The 24,144-nt window shown below is 40.2% G+C and overlaps 1 protein-coding gene across 5 annotated transcripts in view; it reads left to right on the top strand.

The window, feature by feature from the left end:
- Positions 1-24,144, top strand: part of epha8 (eph receptor A8) — a 147,642-nt gene that overhangs the window by 103,849 nt on the left and 19,649 nt on the right. For 3 of the 5 annotated variants that reach the window (XM_086291236.1, XM_086291235.1, XM_086291234.1), the window contains 9 exons: positions 4,039-4,194; positions 4,413-4,841; positions 6,954-7,078; positions 10,674-10,836; positions 16,268-16,400; positions 18,663-18,730; positions 19,050-19,175; positions 19,769-19,954; positions 23,922-23,983. In XM_086291236.1, the coding sequence (XP_086147362.1) occupies positions 4,039-4,194; positions 4,413-4,841; positions 6,954-7,078; positions 10,674-10,836; positions 16,268-16,400; positions 18,663-18,730; positions 19,050-19,175; positions 19,769-19,954; positions 23,922-23,983 (1,448 nt within the window). The remainder of the gene's footprint in view (positions 1-4,038; positions 4,195-4,412; positions 4,842-6,953; positions 7,079-10,673; positions 10,837-16,267; positions 16,401-18,662; positions 18,731-19,049; positions 19,176-19,768; positions 19,955-23,921; positions 23,984-24,144) is intronic. The other 2 variants (XM_086291238.1, XM_086291237.1) reach the window with 1 other exon arrangement.

Genomic DNA, 24,144 nt, shown 5'->3' with positions numbered 1-24,144 from the left:
CAGCGGTTCGAACTTTTGCTTCATGGAAAATATCAGTCATGATATCGTTTGAATTGTATCATTTACAAAGGTCGAGGAAGCTACCACACCAGTAATGTAGCTTTTTATACAGAGTGCAATGAAATATTCTCAAAAAATTAATTAATAAATAAAGTAAAAAAAACAAAAACTGACGTACAATATTTTTTGCTGATTTCTGTAAATATTATGTGAATGTAAAATGCTGCAGACATAATTTGGAACCAGTCTGATTTTCTGTAGCCGGAAACCAGTGGAATGCCCACCGTGCATCTGGAACAAGTTGCGAGTGTGAAGTATGGTGAATTTGCTCACAGATGAGGGTAGAGTAGATTGTCTGATTGGTGCAGCATCTGCTTTACTGCATTACAGTCTGTTGTGGTGAGGAAGCTGCTGAGTGTGAATGTAAAACTGTCCAATTACCAGTCGATCTACTTTCCTTCCCTTATCTATGGTTATAATCAGTGGGCAGTGAAGAAATGAAAGAAATTAACCTCTTCTGAAGGGTGTCAGGGCTCTATTGTAGAGATGGGGTGAGTAGAGCTGTTACTCCTCCACACTGGATAAGAGCTATATGATGTGGCTCAGGTATCTGACTGCTGCATCCTAGATGCGTTTCCGCAGGTCCTTCCTCCCTGCAGCTGTCAGACTGTACAATCAAAACGGCTCCCAACAAACACAGATGTTTACATCAGCGCTGAAATTTGCACTAATCAACCGAACAACTACTACTGTTATAACTTGCACATTACTTTCTCAGTTTATATATACTAACTAACTAACTTTTTAATGCACATGTACAATACACAATCTGTATTTTAAACATCTTTCAGTATCCTGCTCCGTTTGCACACTACAACCTGGGTTTGCTAATTATCTGTACTTTAATTTTAATAACTGTACAGTACTGTTTTGGTAACTATTGTCCATGATATGTAAAAATATTGTGTGTTTCTGTTCTGTGTCCTGTGTCCTGTTCTGTTTGTATATGTGTTTTTTCCCCTGTGGGACAATTAAAGGATTATTCTATTCTAGTCTAGTCTATTCTGTTCTATCTGGCAAGTATCTGATTTCTGTGTGCCTCTTAGGGGAGGTGTTTTAGGCTGGGACGAGGCTCTTGGGCCTAGGACATGCTTCTAAGCTGGCTTGAGAATGTCTTGGTGAACCCACTAATATGGATGCCTTTATCATTGAAACACTGCTGACACCTCCTAGGACAGACACTGTTGCTGCTTTCAGTTTCTTAGAATGTTTTGTTACTATACTTGACAGGTTTTAAATGGATTATTTCCTCAAATAATTGATTATAATTTACGGAGCCCCGCAGGGGACATGGGAGAAAAAAAATTAAGACGGACTTTTGAGAAATCTCGCAAAACTTTTGCGAGATCCCGAGTTAGTTTTGCGAAATCTCGCAAAACTAACTCGGGATCTCGCAAAAGTCCGTCTTAATTTTTTTTCTCCCATGTCCCCTGCGGTTCTCCGTAATAATTGATAGCCAGTTTTGCATATATTAATCTTTAAGCTTTCACTGCACTTCAAAATAGAACTTTGGTGCCAGATTTTGAAGCTACGATATAAAGTCCCCTTTTTGACAGAATGTTTACCAGCCTCGCTGATATGATTTTCATGTTGTGAATTTTTCTGCCTGTCACAGTAGGTCATCATGGCAAAATGTACTTCTGCAGGTTTTAAGCTTTTTGGCACAAGTTGGATGGATGTGTCTGTCTGGGCAGATTTAGTCAGTGACCTAATGTAACAACAGTCCAATATGGAGTGAAATCTAGTATGTGTGTACTTGGAGTGTACAGACATCCAAGTAAAGGTTCAATGAAGGATATGATCCAACCAAATAGAAAGCTTTCAAGGCTGAAAAATAAGCATTAAAAACACAGTGGAAGTTAATGTGTTGGTTTCCTTTCTTTAACTTATGAGACATATTTGGTTTTCTGCTTGATTCCCATTAACTGAAGTAACTATTTAATTATTTTGGGGGTGTTTTGTCAGTTGTCCCTTGTGTGTTAGACTAGTCTGATGAGCTAATATTTAAATCCACTTTGTCTTGTCTGTTAAGTCAGTTTTTTAATGCAATTAATTTGGTGGTATTTTGTTAAGTTGCTTTTATTACTTTTTTTGTTTTTTTTTTATTTGTTTACTTATATATAATATATTTTTGCTTTTTTTTTTTTGTTAAATAAAACTCACTGTCTCCATAATTACTCCTGTGTCCTCATGTCCAGGCAGCTCATTCACTCACAAGATTAATTAGCAAGTATGTGTTGCAGCCATGAATTCAGCTCACTAACCTTGCTTCCTAGCTGTAGCTTATAATTTAGCACTGTTTTTGTATCTAATTGTAGCACCCTTAGCTTACAATATAAAGTGAGGCTTTATATTGCTCTTGTTATATAAGTAAACCCAAATAAAACTGGTCACATTTCAGTGTAAATATGGCCACTTCTGGCTCTGAAATACAAACCTGGCAGTGTCCTGAACACTTGTTGCTGAGGCTCCATGGCCTCTTCCTCCTTTACCCCCTGAAAGTCATTTACATGTTACCTGTGTAAGTATCTCCCAAAATCTCTAGTTCATATCTTGTATATAAATACTGTATATTTTCCAAAGTGGGTGTAGTGTAAGACATAGTTGGTGTTGCAATTGCTAATTGGTCTCTGGTGTTTGACTTCCTTTTGGGTAAAAGATCAGAGGTTTTCTTTCCGTTCTTTGTTAAGCCTAAAGCATCTAATGAAGAGGTCTACTGACACATGGAGGGAACATCATGATTGTTTGGTTTGGTTTACTTTTGGAGCCAAGAAGTCCTCCACATTGTTTGTATTTTGTCCCCATTTCCATTTCATATTCATATGTCAGTCAAAGCTTACCTGTGCATACCTACTGAGTAGTGGACGGATGACTTCCCACTGCCACCAGGTTCAGACAGATAAAAGCTGTAATTTCAGCTGTGGGGAAGCCAGTGGGATTACATTATTGTGGTAGCAACTTCCCATTCACTGAAGATGGGTAGATTTTAGATAAGGACGGATTCTTATATTGTCTGTTTTAAATAACTAAAAGCTGCTTTATGAGGGATTCTCAAAATATAATATCATAAAAATAACTGCATCAAATGCCTGACCCTACATTGAATGGATTTGCTGAACATTTGCATGGGGAGTGGTTTTAATCGTTTACAAACATATCTAAAAATGTCTTCAATAATCAGGAATACATGTCAACTGTATATTTTCTTATAAATTTGCTCTTCTTGATTTTCCATTTTATGTTTCTTTCAGTGTCTTTGATGTCTAAAGCCCTAAAATGGTCTTCTATTTGCTTTAGAAGGAAAGGTTAGGCAAAGACTGCATCTGTAAACTAAAACACAGCATTTTGGGGAATCGCAAATTACCATGTGCGAAGAAGTGCAAACAGGGTGCATCGTTTTCATATATGATGCTTTGCTGTGTGTACGCGAGGTTTACCCCTGCCCCATTTACCAAAGCAGAAGCCTATTAACTGCCTGGAAAGAGAATATATTTATCAGAGCCCCTCTATTATTAATCAGTGCAGAGTTAAAAGTGAATATGTATCAGAGCAGCTGAATAAGGTTGAAACACGGTCTGGATTCAGATGGTCTCACTGGGAGTATCAACAGTGCAGCGCCTTTTCAGCCCAAATCTGAACAGAAAGAAGTATGACTTTCATCTCCCCTGCTCTGCAGTCTCTGCGGTTACAAGGCCTGTAATTATACATAGATTAAGGGGGAGTTGGGATGGGTCTATGTCCTAAAATGAATGCTTTAGAGGAGATGACACAGTTTTGAAAAAGTTGAAGCTTCACGTTGATATGCACAGCTTGCTATAAGAGTGTGATTCATGCCTCTCTGAATGCACTCTCTCTGAATTTTATCACGGTCTGAGTGATTATGGCAATGCAGCTTCCCTGCAAGGTCTCTATTTACTCTATTTATTCTCCCTGCCCCTCTCTCACTCTTTCTCTGTCTCTATCTCCCCGTTTCTGCAGCCTGTGAGGTGGGTTTCTATAAGCCGGTGGCAGGCGATGGTCTGTGTGGTAAATGTCCTCAACACAGCCACTCAGAGACCAGAGCCGCCCTCTCCTGCCCCTGTGACACCAACTACTATCGGGCAGCAGATGACACACCGGCAGCTCCATGCTCCCGTAAGTACAAAAACACCGTGTACCAGAAAGCCCAGTCCCACAGGCAAGGTGTGGGATTGCCTTGAAAAAGTGAAAAGACGTGCACATAAACACACTCAAACAGCACACGATAACCATGACATGATGTGCTGAACTTATCTTTGCCTGAGAAATCGAATTTACTTTTTTTTCAGACATGATCAAACCTCCGAATGAACTCAAATCTCTCTTTTCTCCAGGCCCTCCATCTGCTCCAGTAAGCGTCATCTCCTCAGTCAATGGGACCTCCGTGAATTTAGAGTGGGACCGTCCTCTGGATACAGGGGGTCGCAGCGACTTGCAGTACAGCGTGTTGTGCATGAAGTGCTCAGGAGAAGGAGGGCCCTGTGAGGACTGTTCATCCTTCCCTGGAGGCATCACTGGTGGAGGGAAGGCAGGTGGAGGGGCAAGTGTTGGGGCAGGGGGAGGAGGGATGGTGGAGCGTTCGGGCACGGCTGCGGTCCGATTCGTTCCTCGCCAGACCGGGCTGAAGGAGTCTTGGGTGACAGTGCTCAACCTGGTGGCCCACACCAACTACTCCTTCCGCATCCTGGCCATGAATGCAGTGTCACACCTAACCAATGAGCCAACACCTTACGCCGTGGTCAACATCACAACGAACCAGGCAGGTAGGGTTCAGAACAATGACGTACTGGAAATCATTACGAGGAGTTTAGTAGGCAGCACAGTTAATCACAACCTTATGTATATCCAGTGTATTTGGCTTGTACTTTTCCTCAAAATAAATTTTTCTGTCTGAAGTGCGATGAGAGGAAATGATCTTGGTGAAGAGTCAGCATTAGGTTAGGTGTGTATTTGTGACTTCATTACTTCCTGGTCCCCACATATATAATAGACGTTTTTCTCCAGAGGAGCTGGAGAACAAGCCACACCCTCCACACAAGGATCTGTAAAGTGTAGAAATTCAAAAACAGAAGATAGTAATACAAAGAACTCACAAGAAACACAAAAAAGAAACAAAGAAAAAATTAGGAAATATAAAACTGAAAAAAATACAAGGAATGTAAACTAATATGGAGTACAAGGATGTAAATTCCAATTTGAAGCCTGTAGCTCAGTGATCGCCATGCTAATGGCTACTTTCTCAGAGACTTTAAAGTAGAAACAATTGAGTTGTATGACAGAGATTTTGAAATAAAAGAGAAAGTGTCTTAACAGAAACTGAAAAAGTAATGACAGCAGAAAACGAACTGTGAGTTCAAGAGAATTCGCAAGTAGAAATGTTTGTAAGTCTTTTGGTAAAGATTTAAAGAGTTTGTAAATCTCTCACAAATACATTAAGGAGACTTTCTTTATTTTCTGTCATTTATATTCTGTTACAGTGGTGTAGTTTCTAATTAAAATAAAGCCAGTGAATATTAAAGAGATCCCTGTGAGGCAAAAGCACAGGCGTCAGACAATTATGTCTACTCTTGGATCTATGACATCACGGATGTGGTCATCTCAGGCCCAAGGCTTTAGTAGACACAGAATCTCCACCCTCCTTACAAATCTCATGCTCTGAGCCATTCAGAAATAAGTTGGCTTAAAGGGAGTGTGGTGTTAAGTAATAAAATAAATAATCATAAATACAAAATCTGTACGTGTAGCACATAAAGTAAATGGATGACAACGGCGTTACAGATCTATAAAGGTGCACTGAAGCAGGATTGTGACTGGTTTATATTGGTAGCATAAGATATGATTGCATCAGTGGTGCATGTTCATACATGCAAGTGCACACATCTAACCTGAAATAAGTCAGTGTGAAAACTATATAATAATCCGAAGCCAAAAGAAGAGAAATGTCATGAAAATTAAATGAAATAAAATGTTTAAATCTCAAGTTTAAAAGTCACCTGTGAGTTATTGGCGACTCACTTGCAGTCACATCATTCTTGGCTCTGTATCAGACATACTTTTCTCACTTTGTAGTTCTTTTACTGTCAAATGTGCAGAAGTGCCAAAATAACAATATTTAAAAGGAATGTGCTGTCTCAGTGACATTTTGTGCTGATAATGAAAAACAGGTTGTGCAATGTGCACTTTGTTTCTGTAAGGACTAGTTGGAATAGTTGCTACTGTCAGCAAACAGAACTCATGGCTAACTTTCTTCTATGCTCCACGCTGACGTCATGAACAGAACTCGGCCCATTTCTGTTGTGATGAATGTGACAGCAATGACTTGTAATCAGTCTCTGGTTGACTAGTTGGAAGTAACTGTTAGTGTCACTCACTGACTAATGCATGTCTCCAAAAGGACGTCTGGTACAAATGACAGGAGGTGAAAAGCAGTGTTTGTTCTTTTTAATACATCTGTAATACAACTTTGAATTAATTTTAAGACCAAATGTGAGTACAGCACACAAGTAAAAAGCCAAGTTAATACACTGATAACAATACAATATTTTTGTGCAACAGAATTACATTTAATCTAGGTTTAAAGTAAGACTTCATCAAGAAATCTTTTAATCTTTGTTAATTACACCTTGCCTTGGGCAACAATTAGAACCTCGATCTTATTAGCAGTTAAAATTCTAGAAACTCTACAAATAAAGTTGGACGCCATCAGCGAGTGAGTTGCAGCTTAAAGCTAACAGCAGGTGAAAAAACAAACAAAACAAAAAGCCTGTCAGAGTAGGCCTTTACTTACTTTATAGTAACCTCATCTCCTTACGCTCTGTAACCATGGAAAAACATCTAGAGTTGACAAAACCTTGTCTTCCCTGTTTCTTGTGCAGCCCCCTCTGAAGTGTTAGCGATCCGGCAGGAGAACACCAGTCAGAACAGCGTGACTCTGCTGTGGCACGAACCCGATCAGCCCAACGGAGTTATCCTCGAGTACGACATCAAATATTATGAGAAGGTACGCCAGTTGCTACATCTGTACCACTCAAGCCTTAAAAACAGTTCTGTAGTCACTTGTTTGAGGCCGATGCCAACCTATTGTGCTTATTTTCCAAAAAGAACTTACGTGAAACTCTTCAGGCATCTCATGAGAGGAAAAACTGTACCTGTAAACGCATTGTCTTCAAAGGGCCTCGACTAAGCTGAGGCACAATATTGTGAGAACAGAGGAGTGACGGTTGGACAGACGCAGGATAACTTAATACAAGAAAAAGACCCTGCTGGCAGCTGAGCTACTTGAAAGGAAATGGGGTTTTGAGAGAATGAGAGCCAGAAAGCGAATGAGACGGTGTAGTTTTTCAACTTAGCGAAAGGGACAGTGACAGCGAGCGGCTTGGCGGGCGTGACCTGTCGATAAGCTAATTGCCACAAGTGTTTGCCTGAATGTGCATGTATGTGCATTTGGGTGAGTATGTGTGTGTGTGTGTGTGTGTGTGTGTGTGTGTGTGTGTGTGTGTGTGCGTGTGTGTGTGTGCATGTATGTGCATTTGGGTGAGTATGTGTGTGTGTGTGTGTGTGTGTGTGTGCGTGTGCGTGTGTGTGTGTGTGCATGTATGTGCATTTGGGTGAGTGTGTGTGTGTGTGTGTGTGTGTGTGTGTGTGTGTGTGTGTGTGCGTGTATGTGCATTTGGGTGAGTATGTGTGGTTTTCTGTGTGTGTGTGTGTGTGTGTGTGTGTGTGTGTGTGTGTGTGTGTGTGTGGTTTGATAGAAATCAGCTAATTGCAGAGGGAGCAGCCTGAGAGCTGGCGGTCTCATAGCCAAACAAGCAGGATGGTGTGGGGAGTTCTGAAGGATTAGCTCGTCTCTTGCGCTGCTGTCTTAATCTGGCCTCGCTCAGGGGTGAGACGCCTGTGGGGGATTTTCAAGTGGACAAGTCAGCAATGTGCTTTCGTAAGGTTTTTTAGTACTGTACTGAACAACAGTGAGTCACGGCGAGGATGGTGGCTGCTGCAGCTGACGATGATGAAAACAAGAGAGAGCCAACACTTTATAATTTGGCTGTTATCCTTCCCCGGGACACCCAAATGATTCAGCTGCTCTACTGTCTCCATGCACCTTGTAACTCTTTATATTGTTTTGTTGAGTGTTTTTCCACCACACATTTAAAATATGTCTAAATTATTGATAATGATATGATAATGATGAACATGATCAAGACTTCAAAATAGGAATATGATAAACTGCACATCCCCTTTTTGATGAATATGTACATGAAAACAGCTGAATTTTGTAACACAGATAGGTATGCATAATAATATTGACAATTCACTTTTAACTAAAAGATGCATCACAAATGAATCTAATATCAAAAAAGAAACAAGAAAATAGGACAAACACGATTCAGGGTTCATTTTTCTGACTGACAGAAGCAGATGAAAAGATTTTCTGAGGCATTTACATGGCAATAAAGTCTAACTGACAGAGCAGGTTATATTCATTTCCTGTGTTCAGCATTGGCTCTAATGAGTCTACTAGTTAAAGAAGACTGTAAGAAATAAAGTGAGTGTTGTGATAGCTGTGGTAGATTCAGTGTGATCTTCCATTTTTTTCAGTCGTCTTTAAAGGCACTTACAGGATAAATCTGGGCTGCAGTTTCCTTATTGTCACCGAATCCTATAATTCTGCCTCATTATTCATTACATCTTTTCTACGGTGTCTGCAAACCTCAGATCCAGGTCCTCTGCTTCATACTGAAGAGATTCATCATAAGAAATGGGCCTCAATAATAAAGTGTCATTTCCAAAAAAAGCTCAGTTACTTTTTTAAAACAATGGTGGCACTGTAGCTTTGATTAAATATTACTCAAACAGGTGGAAATGCTGCATCTTGTTGAGGTCTATTGTCAGCCATGGATCAATACACATTTGGCGCTCTGGTGGGTTTTCATGGAAGAATAATAGCGCATTTGGAAAGGAGTCCAAATAAACTATAGTGTTCATGCATTCATGTGATAAATGTAGTTTAAATTGTTGGTTTGAAGAATATCATCTGCCTGTTGTTTAAGTTTGTTTTTGTTAAAAATAGAATACACAGTAAAAAGTTTTTAATTGCCTACAAAACACAGATGAGGATGCAATATAAAAAGAAAGAGAATGAGAAAAAGTCGGGTTGCTAAGCAGCTTGCAGATGTGTAGCAGCTGTGGGCAGATAAAGCATCTTAAATAATGTGTGCTGTATGAGATTTACTAATTGTATGTGTACAGCAAGGTAAGTTTACATGTATGGCACTATTCACACTGAGCTAAGTGTTTTATAGAGGCATAGAAAGAATAAATAGCATTTCTGTTGGAGAGCTACTGGGATTACAACTGATTTTGGTTATTTATCTATCAGAGATGATGATGAACACTGATGATGGATCAGCCCACTAATTTGGCTGAATCAGTAGTTAGCATTTCCTTCAATTTTTTGTGTCCATTATTCTTGGCTTGTTTGCATCCAGTGTGTGCATGAAGTGTGTAAGCAGAACAGCCTGCAAGACTGTACGTTGGACTGTGTGTTTTTATATTGGGACATATATATTTGTCTTTACTGTGTGGTTTTATTTATTATTTGTAGAAAGGGTGTATATAAAATGTAAATAAGAACAGAATCCACTGACTTGCAACTCTCATGGCATATCATGAAATGAAAACTATGACTAAGAAGACCTGGGACCCAGGACTGTTGTCTAGATCAGACAAGAATGGGACAGCATCCTCTCCCAAAAATCCAGTACAGACTGTTATTAAAAGAAGCGACACTGGTAAACATCCCAGCCTAATTGCGTTGCCTTCATCTAATTTAAATGAGCTTAAAATTGCAATTTTTCTAATTTAGAATTTGGGACGTTTCTGTGTTCTATTATAAACAAAATACGGGTTTATGTAAATCATTACATTGTGCTTTTGTTTACATTTTAGACAGTCTCTCAGCTTTTGGGGGTTATGTCATTATTCTTTAAAAAAACACATTTTGAATGAAATGTGGGATTTTGTATCACTGCTTTAGAATTCACTTGTTCATTAATAAGAAATAAAGCCACTCATGTAATTGTGTGTTAAAGTAAATATTTTAGTTTTATGTCAACCCAGAGTGTTATATATTGCAATTTTTGTATCTCATTGTTATGTTTTTTGCAGGTGGTCCTGGATGCAGTAATATATATATAAATATCGAGGACCTGGGTTTGTCAAGAAAGAGACTTTGATTTGCAGCTTTGTGTTTTCCACTTGATTTTTTCCCCCCAGTCTGCTAATATTTAAATTTTTATTCACTTTTCATTGTGGTATTCAGTCACAGGCTTAGTCACAAAAACAGTCTAGCTTAGTGTAGACCCTAAAGGTTTCTTGCTTAGATTTGGTCTTGCTGTTGTTACAGTTTAATGCATCGCGCACTGATGCCAAATAACAACTTGAATGTAAAACGTGCTTAGCAAAGCATTTGTTTAGGAACATTACTCCACACCTCGAGAATAACAGCCGACTGATTTAATTCATTTCTGAAACACATTTTTGGAAGTCACACCAATCTTCACAACCCTAATCTTTAGATGTATTTGTCATTCTTGCAGGATAATGAAGAGCACAGTTACTCCACTCTGAAGTCCAAAAACACCAGCGCCCGAGTGTCAGGGCTGAAGCCAGGTACCAAGTATATCTTCCAGGTCCGAGCCAGAACCTCAGCAGGCTGCGGACGCTTCAGCCAGAACATAGAGATCCAGACTGGGAAAGCAGGTGTGTGTATGTGCGTGTACACTGGTCTGCGAGGAGAAAAGAAAAGAGAAAACGCTGTATCGCTAAATTGTTTGGTAAAATCTCCTGCTCTCCATGAGTCACTAGAAACCTTTGATACACTGGGAAAAAAAAGTCCAGTAACAACAGTTAAATGACTATCACCTCAAAGTCAAGCCAAACAGCACAGCATGGTCCTAGGCTGGAAAGGTTTGGGTGATAACTGCCCCAGTCCACCCCTCTGTTCCATTGATCTGTGCTTTGTTAGAGAGTCACCCCTGTCAGCAAAGCTGCAGCCTACACAGGCTTCAAACAGCTAAACACAGTGCTGCTGTGGGGTAGAAGTTTCATGTCTTTCACCTGAAGTAAGAACAACACAGACTGTTACAGAAAACTTCTATTCGAATATTTTTCTTTCCTAATAAGGGATTTGGCAGATAATGTCCTGAGCAGGCGCTAGGTCTGCAAAGCTCAACCACCTGCCTAGTTGGAGTCCCAGTGCTGTTTCACTGACTAATAGCCTCCTTTCGGAGGCTGTTCACCGGACCAAACTCTCGCTGACTGAACAAGAGGGCTGTACACATTCCATGAGCCTTCATGCTGAGTAATCAATAAGTCCCAAGTTTTGGGATTAGGCTTAGTCAGTGCACCACTTTAGTCCACGCTGGGTGGATTCTAATGAACAATGGGCATATGTACGGTTCCCAGAGGACAAAGATAGAATAACTTTTATTTTGCTGATACTCAACTTTCATTTCCAAAGGTCTTTAGCTGTTTTTGCACATGAACTGCAGCCCTGGGCTTTCCTTTTGCGTGCTTGCATAGGCAACAGTCGAGTTCATGTGTGACAACTGTTTTTGACAGTTATAAAATGGACTGGTTAAATTTGGTCACTTAAAATAAAATATTAAGGCTTTGATGATCCGTATTTAGTTCCAACATCAGATCAAATTTTTAACTTGTCTAGTAAATTATCCTTTGGCAGAATTCTGTATTGTTCTCTATATATTGTGAAGGTTTGCAGTGGGACCAGTTTGAGGACCATTTGGCACCATCCTGTCTTTTCAGGATTCAGCTTTTTTTAACATCCAGTTCATGTCAGTGTTTGGTAGTGGAGGTTATTTTGCCCTAATCAGTTGACAGTGGCTGGGTAGTCATACAGGCTGTGACATTGGCTCAGACTGTTAAATCTAACATCTATGTGTCAAATCTATATGTGTTTTTTAAGGTTTGCTATTTCTGTTAACCGACTTTCAACAGCCCAGTCCATCCATTTCATCCACATGTCTTGCCATTTCGTTTGCAATCAATTCTGACTCCGGCGCAGGATGATGACATCTCTATTCTTAATCCTGACAAGTACAAGACGCTGATTTCATCAGCTGTTTCTGAAACAGAGAAAGCAACTACCAATAGCCACGCAAAAATGTGGGTGAACGTTAGGTCAGCTGTCAATATCACATAATTACAGAAAATTGCCAATAATTTTCTCACACAAAGCTGTAATTAATTCTACCATCATCAACATTTTCAAGCAGACCTTTTGGAGAAAAGGCGAAATTAGTTTCAAACTCATACTGGAAACCTTCTACTGTCACTTTCAATTTACATGATATATACAGTGGGGCAAAAAAGTATTTAGTCAGCCACCGATTGTGCAAGTTCCCCCACCTAAAATGATGACAGAGGTCAGTAATTTGCACCAGAGGTACACTTCAACTGTGAGAGACAGAATGTGAAAAAAAAATCCATGAATCCACATGGTAGGATTTGTAAAGAATTTATTCGTAAATCAGGGTGGAAAATAAGTATTTGGTCAATAACAAAAATACAACTCAATACTTTGTAACATAACCTATGTTGGCAATAACAGAGGTCAAAGTTTACTATCGGTCTTTACCAGGTTTGCACACACAGTAGCTGGTATTTTGGCCCATTCCTCCATGCAGATCTTCTCGAGAGCAGTGATGTTTTGGGGCTGTCGCCGAGCAACACGGACTTTCAACTCCCGCCACAGATTTTCTATGGGGTTGAGGTCTGGAGACTGGCTAGGCCACTCCAGGACTTTCAAATGCTTCTTACGGAGCCACTCCTTTGTTGCCCGGGCGGTGTGTTTTGGATCATTGTCATGTTGGAAGACCCAGCCTCGTTTCATCTTCAAAGTTCTCACTGATGGAAGGAGGTTTTGGCTCAAAATCTCACGATACATGGCCCCATTCATTCTGTCCTTAACACGGATCAGTCGTCCTGTCCCCTTGGCAGAAAAACAGCCCCATAGCATGATGTTTCCACCCCCATGCTTCACAGTAGGTATGGTGTTCTTGGGATGCAACTCAGTATTCTTCGTCCTCCAAACACGACGAGTTGAGTTTATACCAAAAAGTTCTACTTTGGTTTCATCTGACCACATGACATTCTCCCAATCCTCTGCTGTATCATCCATGTGCTCTCTGGCAAACTTCAGACGGGCCTGGACATGCACTGGCTTCAGCAGCGGAACACGTCTGGCACTGCGGGATTTGATTCCCTGCCGTTGTAGTGTGTTACTGATGGTGACCTTTGTTACTTTGGTCCCAGCTCTCTGCAGGTCATTCACCAGGTCCCCCCGTGTGGTTCTGGGATCTTTGCTCACCGTTCTCATGATCATTTTGACCCCACGGGATGAGATCTTGCGTGGAGCCCCAGATGGAGGGAGATTATCAGTGGTCTTGTATGTCTTCCATTTTCTGATGATTGCTCCCACAGTTGATTTTTTCACACCAAGCTGCTTGCCTATTGTAGATTCACTCTTCCCAGTCTGGTGCAGGTCTACAATACTTTTCCTGGTGTCCTTCGAAAGCTCTTTGGTCTTGGCCATGGCGGAGTTTGGAGTCTGACTGTTTGAGGCTGTGGACAGGTGTCTTTTATACAGATGATGAGTTCAAACAGGTGCCATTCATACAGGTAACGAGTGGGGGACAGAAAAGCTTCTTACAGAAGACGTTACAGGTCTGTGAGAGCCAGAGATTTTCCTTGTTTGAGGTGACCAAATACTTATTTTCCACCCTGATTTACGAATAAATTCTTTACAAATCCTAACATGTGAATTCATGGATTTTTTTTTCACATTCTGTCTCTTACAGTTGAAGTGTACCTCTGGTGCAAATTACTGACCTCTGTCATCATTTTAAGTGGGGGAACTTGCACAATCGGTGGCTGACTAAATACTTTTTGCCCCACTGTACTTACTTAACTTTGAAGATATACAGAATGGACAGAGTGAGCATGTTTTGCTATTACTTTGTACACACTAAAAATTAATAATGTGAAAAAATGTACATGATGCAATAACGTCTTTCACGGTAAGTCATAGTAATGGTAAAAGAAAGTACACCATTTCTGCTTCCATAGGAAATCCAACTGAAAGTAGAATCCAAGTGCTGCTGATAAAATGCACTTGCTGAACTTGATTATCTGCAAGCGTGAGCACCTTTATAAAAGCCGAAATTTTAGCAGTTTATTGGTTTTGGAGCATTTGTTAACTTAGTGTCAAGGAGAAAAGGCATCATCAGCAATTATTGCTGCTCAGTTGTCTTGGAAGGGTTATAAGACCAAACTAGCAAACAATACACACACACACGCACATACATAAAAAAAAATCCCCTCTCGCCCCTGCTGGTGGTCTATCCTTCGAGCTTGGATCCTCTACCAGAGGCCTGGGAGCTTGAGGGTCCTGTGCAGTACCTTAGCTGTTCCTAGGACTGCTCTCTTCTGGACAGAGATCTCTGATGTTGTTCCTGGGATCTGCTGGAGCCACTCGCCTAGCTTGGGAGTCACCGCACCTAGTGCTCCGATTACCACAGGGACTACTGTTAACGTCACCCTCCACATCTTCTAGGGTTCTTCTCTAAGCCCTTGGTATTTCTCGAGATTCTCGTGTTCCTTTTCCTGATTTGCTATCACTCAGTATAGGTCAGCTGTCAGCCATCTTCCTCTGCTTGTCATTTTACCTCAGGGGCATTTTGAAACATCTGCACCTGAGATCTTCCTGGTGCGGTAAATCCCAGACTCTATCAATCTTGTGCTACCTGATATTCCTGCCAGTTCTTTTTGTACTGATGAACGGGTACATGGCTCAAAACATGAGTGTTTTGAGCATGGTATGAGCCCCATCAGATAGAGGAAATGATCAACATCCAGAAATCCTACCAGTGGCTGGACAAAGCTGGACTGAAAGACAGCACAGAGGCACTAATCATGGTAGCACAGGAACAAGCTCTGAGCACAAGATCCATAGAGGCTGGGGTCTATCACACCAGGCAAGACCCCAGGTGCAGGCTATGTAAAGATGCCCCTGAAACAATCCAGCACATAACAGTAGGGTGCAAGACGCTAGCAGGCAGGGCATACATGGAACGCCATCAGCACGTGGCCGGCATAGTGTACAGAAAAATCTGTGCTGAGTATGGCCTGGAAGGCTTGGAAGGTCAAAATGGGAGCCGCCCCCTAGGGTGGTTGAGAATGACTGTTCCTGTTTGATTTCCAGATATAGACTGACAAACTGGTGATGGTTAACCAACCAGATATAGTAGTGGTGGAGAAGCAGAGTGATAGACGTAGCGATACCAAACGACAGCAGCATCACGAAGAAGGAACATGGGAAGGTGGAGAAGTACCAAGGGCTCAGAGAAGAGCTCAAGAAGATGTGGAGGGTGAAGATAACATTGGTCCCAGTTGTGATTGGAGCACTTGGTGCAGTGACTCTGAAGCTAGGCGATGGGCTCCAGCAGATCCCAGGAAAAACATCCAAGATCTCTGTCCAGAGGAGATCAGTCCTAGGGACAGCGAAGATACTATGCAAGACCCACAAGCTCAATTGTTTATATTATGAGAGATCACAAAAACCACATTGTGTCACAGGGATCTTCACACCTCGGATATTTGCATTTGTTGGCTTGGAGACTATATTGTTCACTAGCCTCAAATTTTGATCAATATTTCTTTTCACTCTATAAAAACTCTGTCTTTCTTGTTCCCACATTCACTGCTACTAAGCTCATCTGATAGTTGGTGCACACTTCTAACACTTACTGTGTACTTCAGTGTTCACTGAACCAAAACGTTTAGTTTTATTATGCAGATCAACTCAGACATCGATGTATCTATGTATGACAGTGTACTTAAAGATATAGATGTAATCTTTTATGACAACATTCGGTCTTTCTGGGTATTTGACCACATTAGCTGGATATTTCCTACCTAATGTGATGGACAAACAGGAGGTGATTGTTAAATGGCGAGGCTATTTAACAAAGCTCCAAATTTCTGTTTATCTTGTTTAACCAATGACACTCTACCTGCCACCTGTGTTTACCAGTGTCTGTGTTTGTGTAAACTGTGAGCATTTGTGGCAGCGTTCCCTCAGCTAACACACTGTGTTTGTGTGTCTCTGCAGTTCCTTTGCGTTACAACACCATGACCATCATCTGGATCTGCATGGCCCTGGTGTCTGGTCTGGTCACCTTTCTGGCCATCATCATCTGCAGGAAACGGCAAGGCTACACTTTACCACACTACCCATCTCTGCTGTGTGTGGAACAATTTCTTACACTACTCTTACGACCATGCCTCTTTGTGTAGTTTCTTTTGATCAAATCTCTCGTGTGCGCTGTATTTCTCTCAGCTGTTGCCACCTAAAAATGTGGGAGAAGATATTGTTTAAGCCTGTGTTTGAGAAGTACCATTAGTACCTTTTAGTACCCCTTATGACGTTAAAATGTTTGTAATGCTAGATGCACAAGAAGTCTGCATGCTATATTTTCAAGCTTAAGTATAATGTATAAAGGAGAATTTTGAAGGCTAATATTCCTTAGCCCTTGCTGTCTTATTTAGCTAATTTCCTAACTTGTAATTTCCACCTCATAGTGGTTTTAATTATGTTGATTCATGTCCAGTAGCTTGCAAGCCAAATATTCATACTTATCCCACCCCCTACCCCTCCCTTTTGATGTCTTTTAGTTACATCTCTGTAGAACTGTACCAAATAATTAATTTCATTGCCCTTAATTAATTTACACTTCAGTGCATATTAGGTTTTTCATTGCCAATAGAAAAAGTGGGAAAAAATATAATGAGTTAGAGAACTCCAGACAAGATCCTGCTGTCGTGACTGGAGAGTTTTTAGCATATGCCACTGAGGCAAAAGAAAAAGAAAAAAGAAGAGTTGGTATTTGAGTTTAGGGGGATGGCCACTTTACTCATGAAAATATTTAACTACAAGGCAATAATAAACCACAAGGGAAAGGTTTAGTTTTTACAAAGAAAGTAAACTGCATTAAACAGCGTTGCAAAATATTAATAGATATAATATATCTATTATACTGATTAAAATTTTAATGCAATATATATCTAAGAAAATAAAACAAAGTAGCCTAGCTAATGCTAGCAGTCATGCTAATGCTAGCATGCATCTCATTTGTTACTCATCTCACTTTTTTAGCTGATGGTCAGTATTTAGTGGACATACCAGGCTCTAGAGCTCTAGACCTACATATTTACCACCTGCTTTTTTTTTCTAATGACCTGCAGGGGGTGAGTCCTGCAGTTGCAAAAACACTTTTTAAGAGTAATTTGAGGTGAAATTCCTTCTTGTTCTGTGATACTTTCCTGATGACTTTATGGGTTCAGTCACTAGTTTGAGGGCATATTGAACACAACATCTTTTAAATTATGGTCCAAATTAGAGTCAGAAATGAGAATAAACCAAGATTTACTTATAACATGGGTGCAGTGCCCCTCAGTTTTACAGTGTGATCAATCATCCTGTTTTAAAACACCAAGGTGATGACAGGGAAACCTCTCAGCTCAAGGCTCTAAAACAGAACTTTACTAACATTAGGTACATGGTATACATATATCAAAGTATACATGTAGGTTGGTAAATGGGTACCAATGGTAAAATCCATCTTATATATACAGTCTATGCTAATAAGCACCATAATCACTTTGTTGCACTCTGGGTAGGTTGTCAGTCACTGATTTATTATACATCTTTATCAAAATAGTAAACTAGGATATTTTTACATGTAAGCAGGAAATGAAATACCCTGCAGTGCATCAGTGTAGACCTAACATCAAAAAACACATGCCCTAAAGCTACAGTGGCAACATTTGAACGTGTATGAGTGAAGAAGTCATTTTCCTTTTCGCTCTTAAATGTACTCCTGGGATGTCTTTGCTTTGCCTTGTCAATATGAATATTGATTCTAATAATGTTGAGTTTTAATTATGTGGACATGCCCATAGAAAAAGGTTTTCTATTATAAAAATGATACCTCACCTCGCCAAACTAACAGAAAGGAATTTTACTCTTTAACCTTTTATCATCCTCCAATTCACCAACAACCAGTCTAGAGTTAGGGGTAGGGTAATTGGAACCCCTGTGTGGAGAAGCTTTTAACAGAAAACATGCCAAAATGATGTATATATAATGTATGAAACTATAAGAAAAGTCCCCTTTTTTCTACATTACATTTTATTCTGCAGCTATAACAAAAAACACCTAGACCACCTCAACCAGTCTACCCCTTGACTGGTTGCCAGTAACACCGTAAAGTCTCACTGCTTGTTGTTAATAAATGACTAAGTGTCAGTAAGTGATGAATAGCTTTGTTAAACTTAGTAATTAATTATGAGCAAATATTGATTTAGTAATTTTCAACTATACTTAGAGTTTGAAAGTGTTTTCCACTATTGTCCTGTATTCATCCCTCTGTATATGTATGGGCATGTGTGTGTGTGTGTGTTTTTGTGGCCGTGCGTGTGTGTGTGTATGTGTGTGCTTTGTATAGACACTGTGGCTATAGCAAAGCCTTCCAGGACTCCGACGAGGAGAAGATGCATTACCAGAATGGTCACGGTATGTTTGGCCCATTTCTCAATTATTACTAATAATAGATTAGATGGCATTCTTTGACAAAGTCGCATTTTCATCCCTGTTTAATAAAGTTCATCCTCAGAGCAAACAATTTTCATCAGGCTCTGAGTGATTACAGGAGAATACACTCCTTGGCCCCTGCATGCTGTGTATTCTTCCACTCCCTCTGTCTGCTCTTTTTTCCGTGTCATTTCTCTCCTCTTTCATCAGGTTTTCCCTGCACACACCGGTGACGGGGCTCAGATGCGATGTTGCTCTCATTCTCCAATATGTGACCAAATGCTAATGTTGTTTATCTTAGTGTCATTCCCCGATGCGAGGTTCTATATCGACCCACACACGTACGAGGACCCCTGCCAGGCGGTCCACGAGTTTGCCAGAGAAATTGAAGCTTCCAGGATCAAAATAGAGAAAATCATTGGTTCAGGTAAAACCATGAACTTGTGTGTGCTCACACACACACACACACACACACACACACACACACACACACACACATACATAGTGAGAATCATTGGCTATGCTAACTTAAAATCATTGGCCGGTGTAAAGGCTGTGGTGTGCAGCAGAGAGGAGGATAGCAAAGTGGAATCAGAGCGTTGCGTGGGGCTGTCAATCAAAGCTCCTCAGACAGGAAGAGAATACTAACACTGTGTCAGCCTCACAATTCACTGTGCTACATATGACTGCTGCAGCCAGAGACAAATAGAAATGTATGACACAGACGCATTCAAACAGTGCAACCACCAGTTTAAAGTTCTGTTGAGCTAAAGATAAGAATGGATTGCTAATTAGCTCTTGGCAGCTTTTGCACATATATGTGAACAGATAGTTTGTAAGTGGGTTGTTTTCTCTTATCTACCCTGGCAAATTAAATGACATGTTCTCATTCACACAAATGGCTTAGGCGTGGGTGGAGGGTGCAGGGAAGCACGACAAATATTTACCATTGTGGAACAGATTTAAAGGCTGAATATGTTTGATGTGCTGCATTACTGTGTTCCTCTGCCATGTTTTCAGGGGAGTTTGGGGAGGTTTGCTACGGACGTATGAGGCTCCCGGGAAAACGAGACATCCCAGTGGCTCTAAAGACCCTGAAGGCAGGATACACAGAAAAGCAGAAGAGAGACTTCCTGGCCGAGGCTTCAATAATGGCCCAGTTCGACCACCCCAATGTCATCCGTTTAGAGGGGGTAGTAACTCACAGTACGCTCCATCAACTACAATATATCATTGTGAAAAATATAGATCATTTTCAAAACTATTTGCTTTCAGACACAGGTGTGGCAAGACCTGTATTAATTCTGAACTGCTTATTCCACTATACTTGCAATTGTGGCACAGAAACTCTAGAGAGGGAGGCCTGCCTGAAATGCTTTGGCAGCACACGTGTCGTCAACATTATCAACTATAGCATGCTAGCTGGGCTGGGGTACCCTTCCAGATGGGCAAACACTATTACAAAGGATGTGTTTATTCACTCTAATGCTTGATTTACAGTACTTCATTAAATCCCGATGCCCTATGCAGTTTCCTAGCTTGATGTACTCTTTAAACTCCTCATTGTAGCTATGCAGACCACAACATGCATATTACTACTAAATGATGATAGTGTATAGTTAAACAAAGTTCAGTATTTTTGTTTTTCCCATTTTCATAGCTCACATTCCAAGTCCAACATTAACAGCTCTGTTTAAATCTTAATAGCGGAGCAGTCCTGGCACATCAGCAGACAAGTGTAAAAGCAAACAACACAAGTCTCTGGGGATTCAATGATTTTATTTATTTTTTTGCTTTTTTGGCTAATTGGAAACAGAGGCAGAGCCAGACTTTTATCTGCTGAGGCTCTGGCCACGCATCGGACCAATCCAAATAACCAACGAAGAAAGCCTGGGAGCTACACATACTCACAGAACCAGGCTTGCAGCTAGCAACTAATATTTTGTCTAGCAAAAATCTTTAATGCAGAATTACTTCACAGTTGTAGTTTTGTCAGGAACATTCAAACAGTGCAAGCACCAGTTTGAATTCTAATTGTCCCGTTAGATTTATCAAAAAATGAGAACGTGACTTTTTGTGGTCTTCCAAATTAAGTATTAATATCAGCCTTACCACACCTCTAAAAACGGTTTGACGAGGCACTGCAGCTTCTCTGATCACACATGTACATAAAGTCAATTTTGTCTATTGATTAAATAAATAAAGTTTCCAGTGAAAAGCCAGTGTTACTACAGTGCATCCAAATAGTATTCACTGTGCTATAATTATTCCACATTTTGTTAAGTTACATCTCCACGATCTCCTCCATGATGTGGAGAACCACACACCTGCTTATTTATAATGTCCCGTAGTTTACATTGTATGTCATAAACCAAGCCATGAAGTCCAAGGAATTGTCTGTAGACCTCCAAGACAGGATTGTATTGAGGTACGGATCTGGGGAAGGTACAGAAATAATTCTGCAGCATTGAAGTACTCAGTGAGCACACTGGTCTCCATCATTCATAAATGGAAGAACCCTTTATGAATGATGACTCTTCCTAGGCTGGTTGCTTGGCCAATCTGAGCTTTCAGAGTAGAAGGGCCTTAGTCAGGGAGGTTACCAAGAACCCGGTGGTCAATCTGACAACCATTTCTGCAATCAGGTCTGTATGGTTGAGTGGCTGAACAGAAGCTACTCCTCAGTTAAAAGCACATGACACTCCTCCTGGAGTTTACCAAAAAACACCAGAAGGACACTCAGACCATGAGAAACAAAATTCTCTGGTCTGATGAAACAAAGATTGAACTCTTTGGCCTGAATGCCAAGCATCATGTCTGGAGGAAACCAGACATTCACCACTCGGCCAATACCATCCCTACAGTGAAGCATGGTGGTGGCAGTATCATGATGTGAGGATGTTTTTGGGCAGCCAGAACTGTGGGACTACTAGGTTGAAGGAAAGATGAATGGAGCAATGTACAGAGACATCCTTAAAGATAACTTATTCCAGAGTGCTCTGGACCTCTGACTGGGGAGAAGGTTCATCTCCAACAGGGCAATGACCCTGACCACATAGCCAACATAACAAAGGAGTGGCTTTGAAACCACTCTAAGTATGCTGTTACAAGCTTGGCACACTTATTTTTGCCAGTTTCTCCCATTATTCTTTACAGAATTTCTTAAGCTCCATCAGGTTTTTCAGATCCCTCCAGAGATGTTCAATTGGGTCCAAGTCTGGACTCTGCGTGGGACACTCAAGAATATTCACAAAAAGTTGTGGCTGTAATTGATGCTTCAACAAGGTTTTGGCCAAAAGCTGTGAATACACTGTAGGTATACTTTAAAGGCTAAAATTGTACTTCTAGTTTCTATTTCATTGTATATCCTTAAATCTCATACTACCATCATATTTAAATATTTTAATCAATTCAAACACCAAAATAAACAGATGAACACACTGTGAAGCTGTTTGGAAAGCCTGGAGAACTATTGATCAAGACTACTAAGAAAGTCTAACTCCCTAAAGAAAATAAAGCAATGCGGGCATTTAAAGACTTTTGCACACAATTTATGATGTAGGCATCCCTTTTGTAACAGCATATACACTGCCAGGCCAAATGAAAAGTCTGTTTCATTGGATCACCTTTACTTTTAATGACAGGACACATTAATTGTAGCATAAGTTTATGCAGTTATTTCCATCCAGAGTTGCATTAACTGTGTGTCAAGATTTTCTATTGATGATGGGAAAATTGGAATACTGTATAAATTCTTCTCCGGCAAATCTCAAGTTTTCTAAATGGGGCTAAGGTCTAGAGTCTGTGGTGGTCAATTCATGTGTGATCATGTTGTCTCAGTGGGCTCAGAGTCCACTGAACCTTGGCAGAAGAAAAAGATCAGTTATCTGGTAATACTGCCTGAAAGCGTAAAACTGGACTTATCAGACCACATGACCTTTTCTCAATCCAATCTTTTTGCTCCCGAGCAAAGTGAAGCCTTTTTTTTAGTAACTTTACTTGTTAAGTGTTTTTGTTTAAGCTAAATAGTTACTTAGTCCCAGTTCCTGGAGTTCTCTTCATAATGTGCAGGTGGACATGCTCTTACTGAAACATAGCTTAGGTTTATCTTTTTACAATTTGATTTCATCAAATGTTTCACTGATTTCCAATCAGGAACATGTGATATTTTTCTTGATTTCTTACTCATACATGATGTTTCACCACTACCCTTCCATCCCCTTAGTTGTTTTCCTTGCTTGGTGCAGGCCAGTAATCGTACCCTTCTGAAAAAGAGTAGTATCTGTTCCACAACCATGGGGCATGTTTTCTAGCATAAAACGATCATCACTGCATTAAAAAACAACCTGTTGCCATGTGAATCATACTAATCAAAGCAGTAATGATTCAATACAAGGCTTTTATCTATTTTGGTGACTTTTAGCGCCTCTTTAATGGAAATGGTATGAGTTGGAAATCTATGGATTAGAGAAATAAAAATCTAATTATATGGTTTTATGGTTTATATGGTTCTGTTGAGATTTAGATGTATAATTTAGCTGTCTCATTTTGGTTGAAGAAGATTCACATTGTGCTGGAATTCCATACAGCATGTAATTTAATAAATGATACTGTAGATAATAATGTAGAGGAGACAGCCAGTTTGGGGGTGGGTGGGTTGTACAATGTGCAGCTTTGAAATACTAGAAGAACATTCCTAGATGATCACAGATTCAACATCTCTCTCTTGCGTATTTTCCAAGTTGTATATATAACTGTCAGCAACTTTTCACAATTTATTTGAACAAATTGCTACAGTAAGCAGCTACCAGCGAAGTGTCGCATTCAGACCTTCCTTGAGTCTAATTAAATTGTTGTCTATTTGTGTGGAAGCACTACAGACTCACAACTTAATTAGAATTAGTATGCAGTGTCGCGTGTCAAGACAAGAAACTCTTCCAAGAAACCACCTGTATAGTTAGACACTGACAAGTAAGAGAGAAGGACAGAATATTACAGGTTTTTGAGTGATCGAATCCCTTTAAGAAAATAGAGGTAAACACATTAAATAATAGAATTAAGACATTGCATCTGTTTTTATTCAGCACCTGCATCACTTACTGTACAGTGTGTACAAACAAATAAATAGCTGATATCCAAATAAGCTCATAAGGTTTTTGGTTGGTGTTTCCAGGCAAACCAGTGATGATCATCACAGAGTACATGGAGAATGGTTCTCTGGACTCCTTCCTCCGGGTTGGTATTTAAACTCTCAGTTAAAGAGCTCTATACTCCTTTTTCCTTTAATGCCATCTCATTTCAACTGTTTTAGTGCACTTCTGACTGTTGATGAGTTGTTCAGCTAATAGTTTGTGTAATGTCTTCCTTCCTTTGATTTTCTCCTAATGCGTTAGTGG

This window comes from Aulonocara sp. 'chitande type north' Nkhata Bay, linkage group LG5, assembly GCF_057382095.1.
Source record: "Aulonocara sp. 'chitande type north' Nkhata Bay isolate Kocher_YH1m ecotype deep benthic linkage group LG5, A_spYH_male_GT1.1, whole genome shotgun sequence".
In the NCBI taxonomy this organism is placed as follows: Eukaryota; Metazoa; Chordata; class Actinopteri; order Cichliformes; family Cichlidae; genus Aulonocara; species Aulonocara sp. 'chitande type north' Nkhata Bay.
This window is presented reverse-complemented; position numbering and strand designations above follow the sequence as displayed.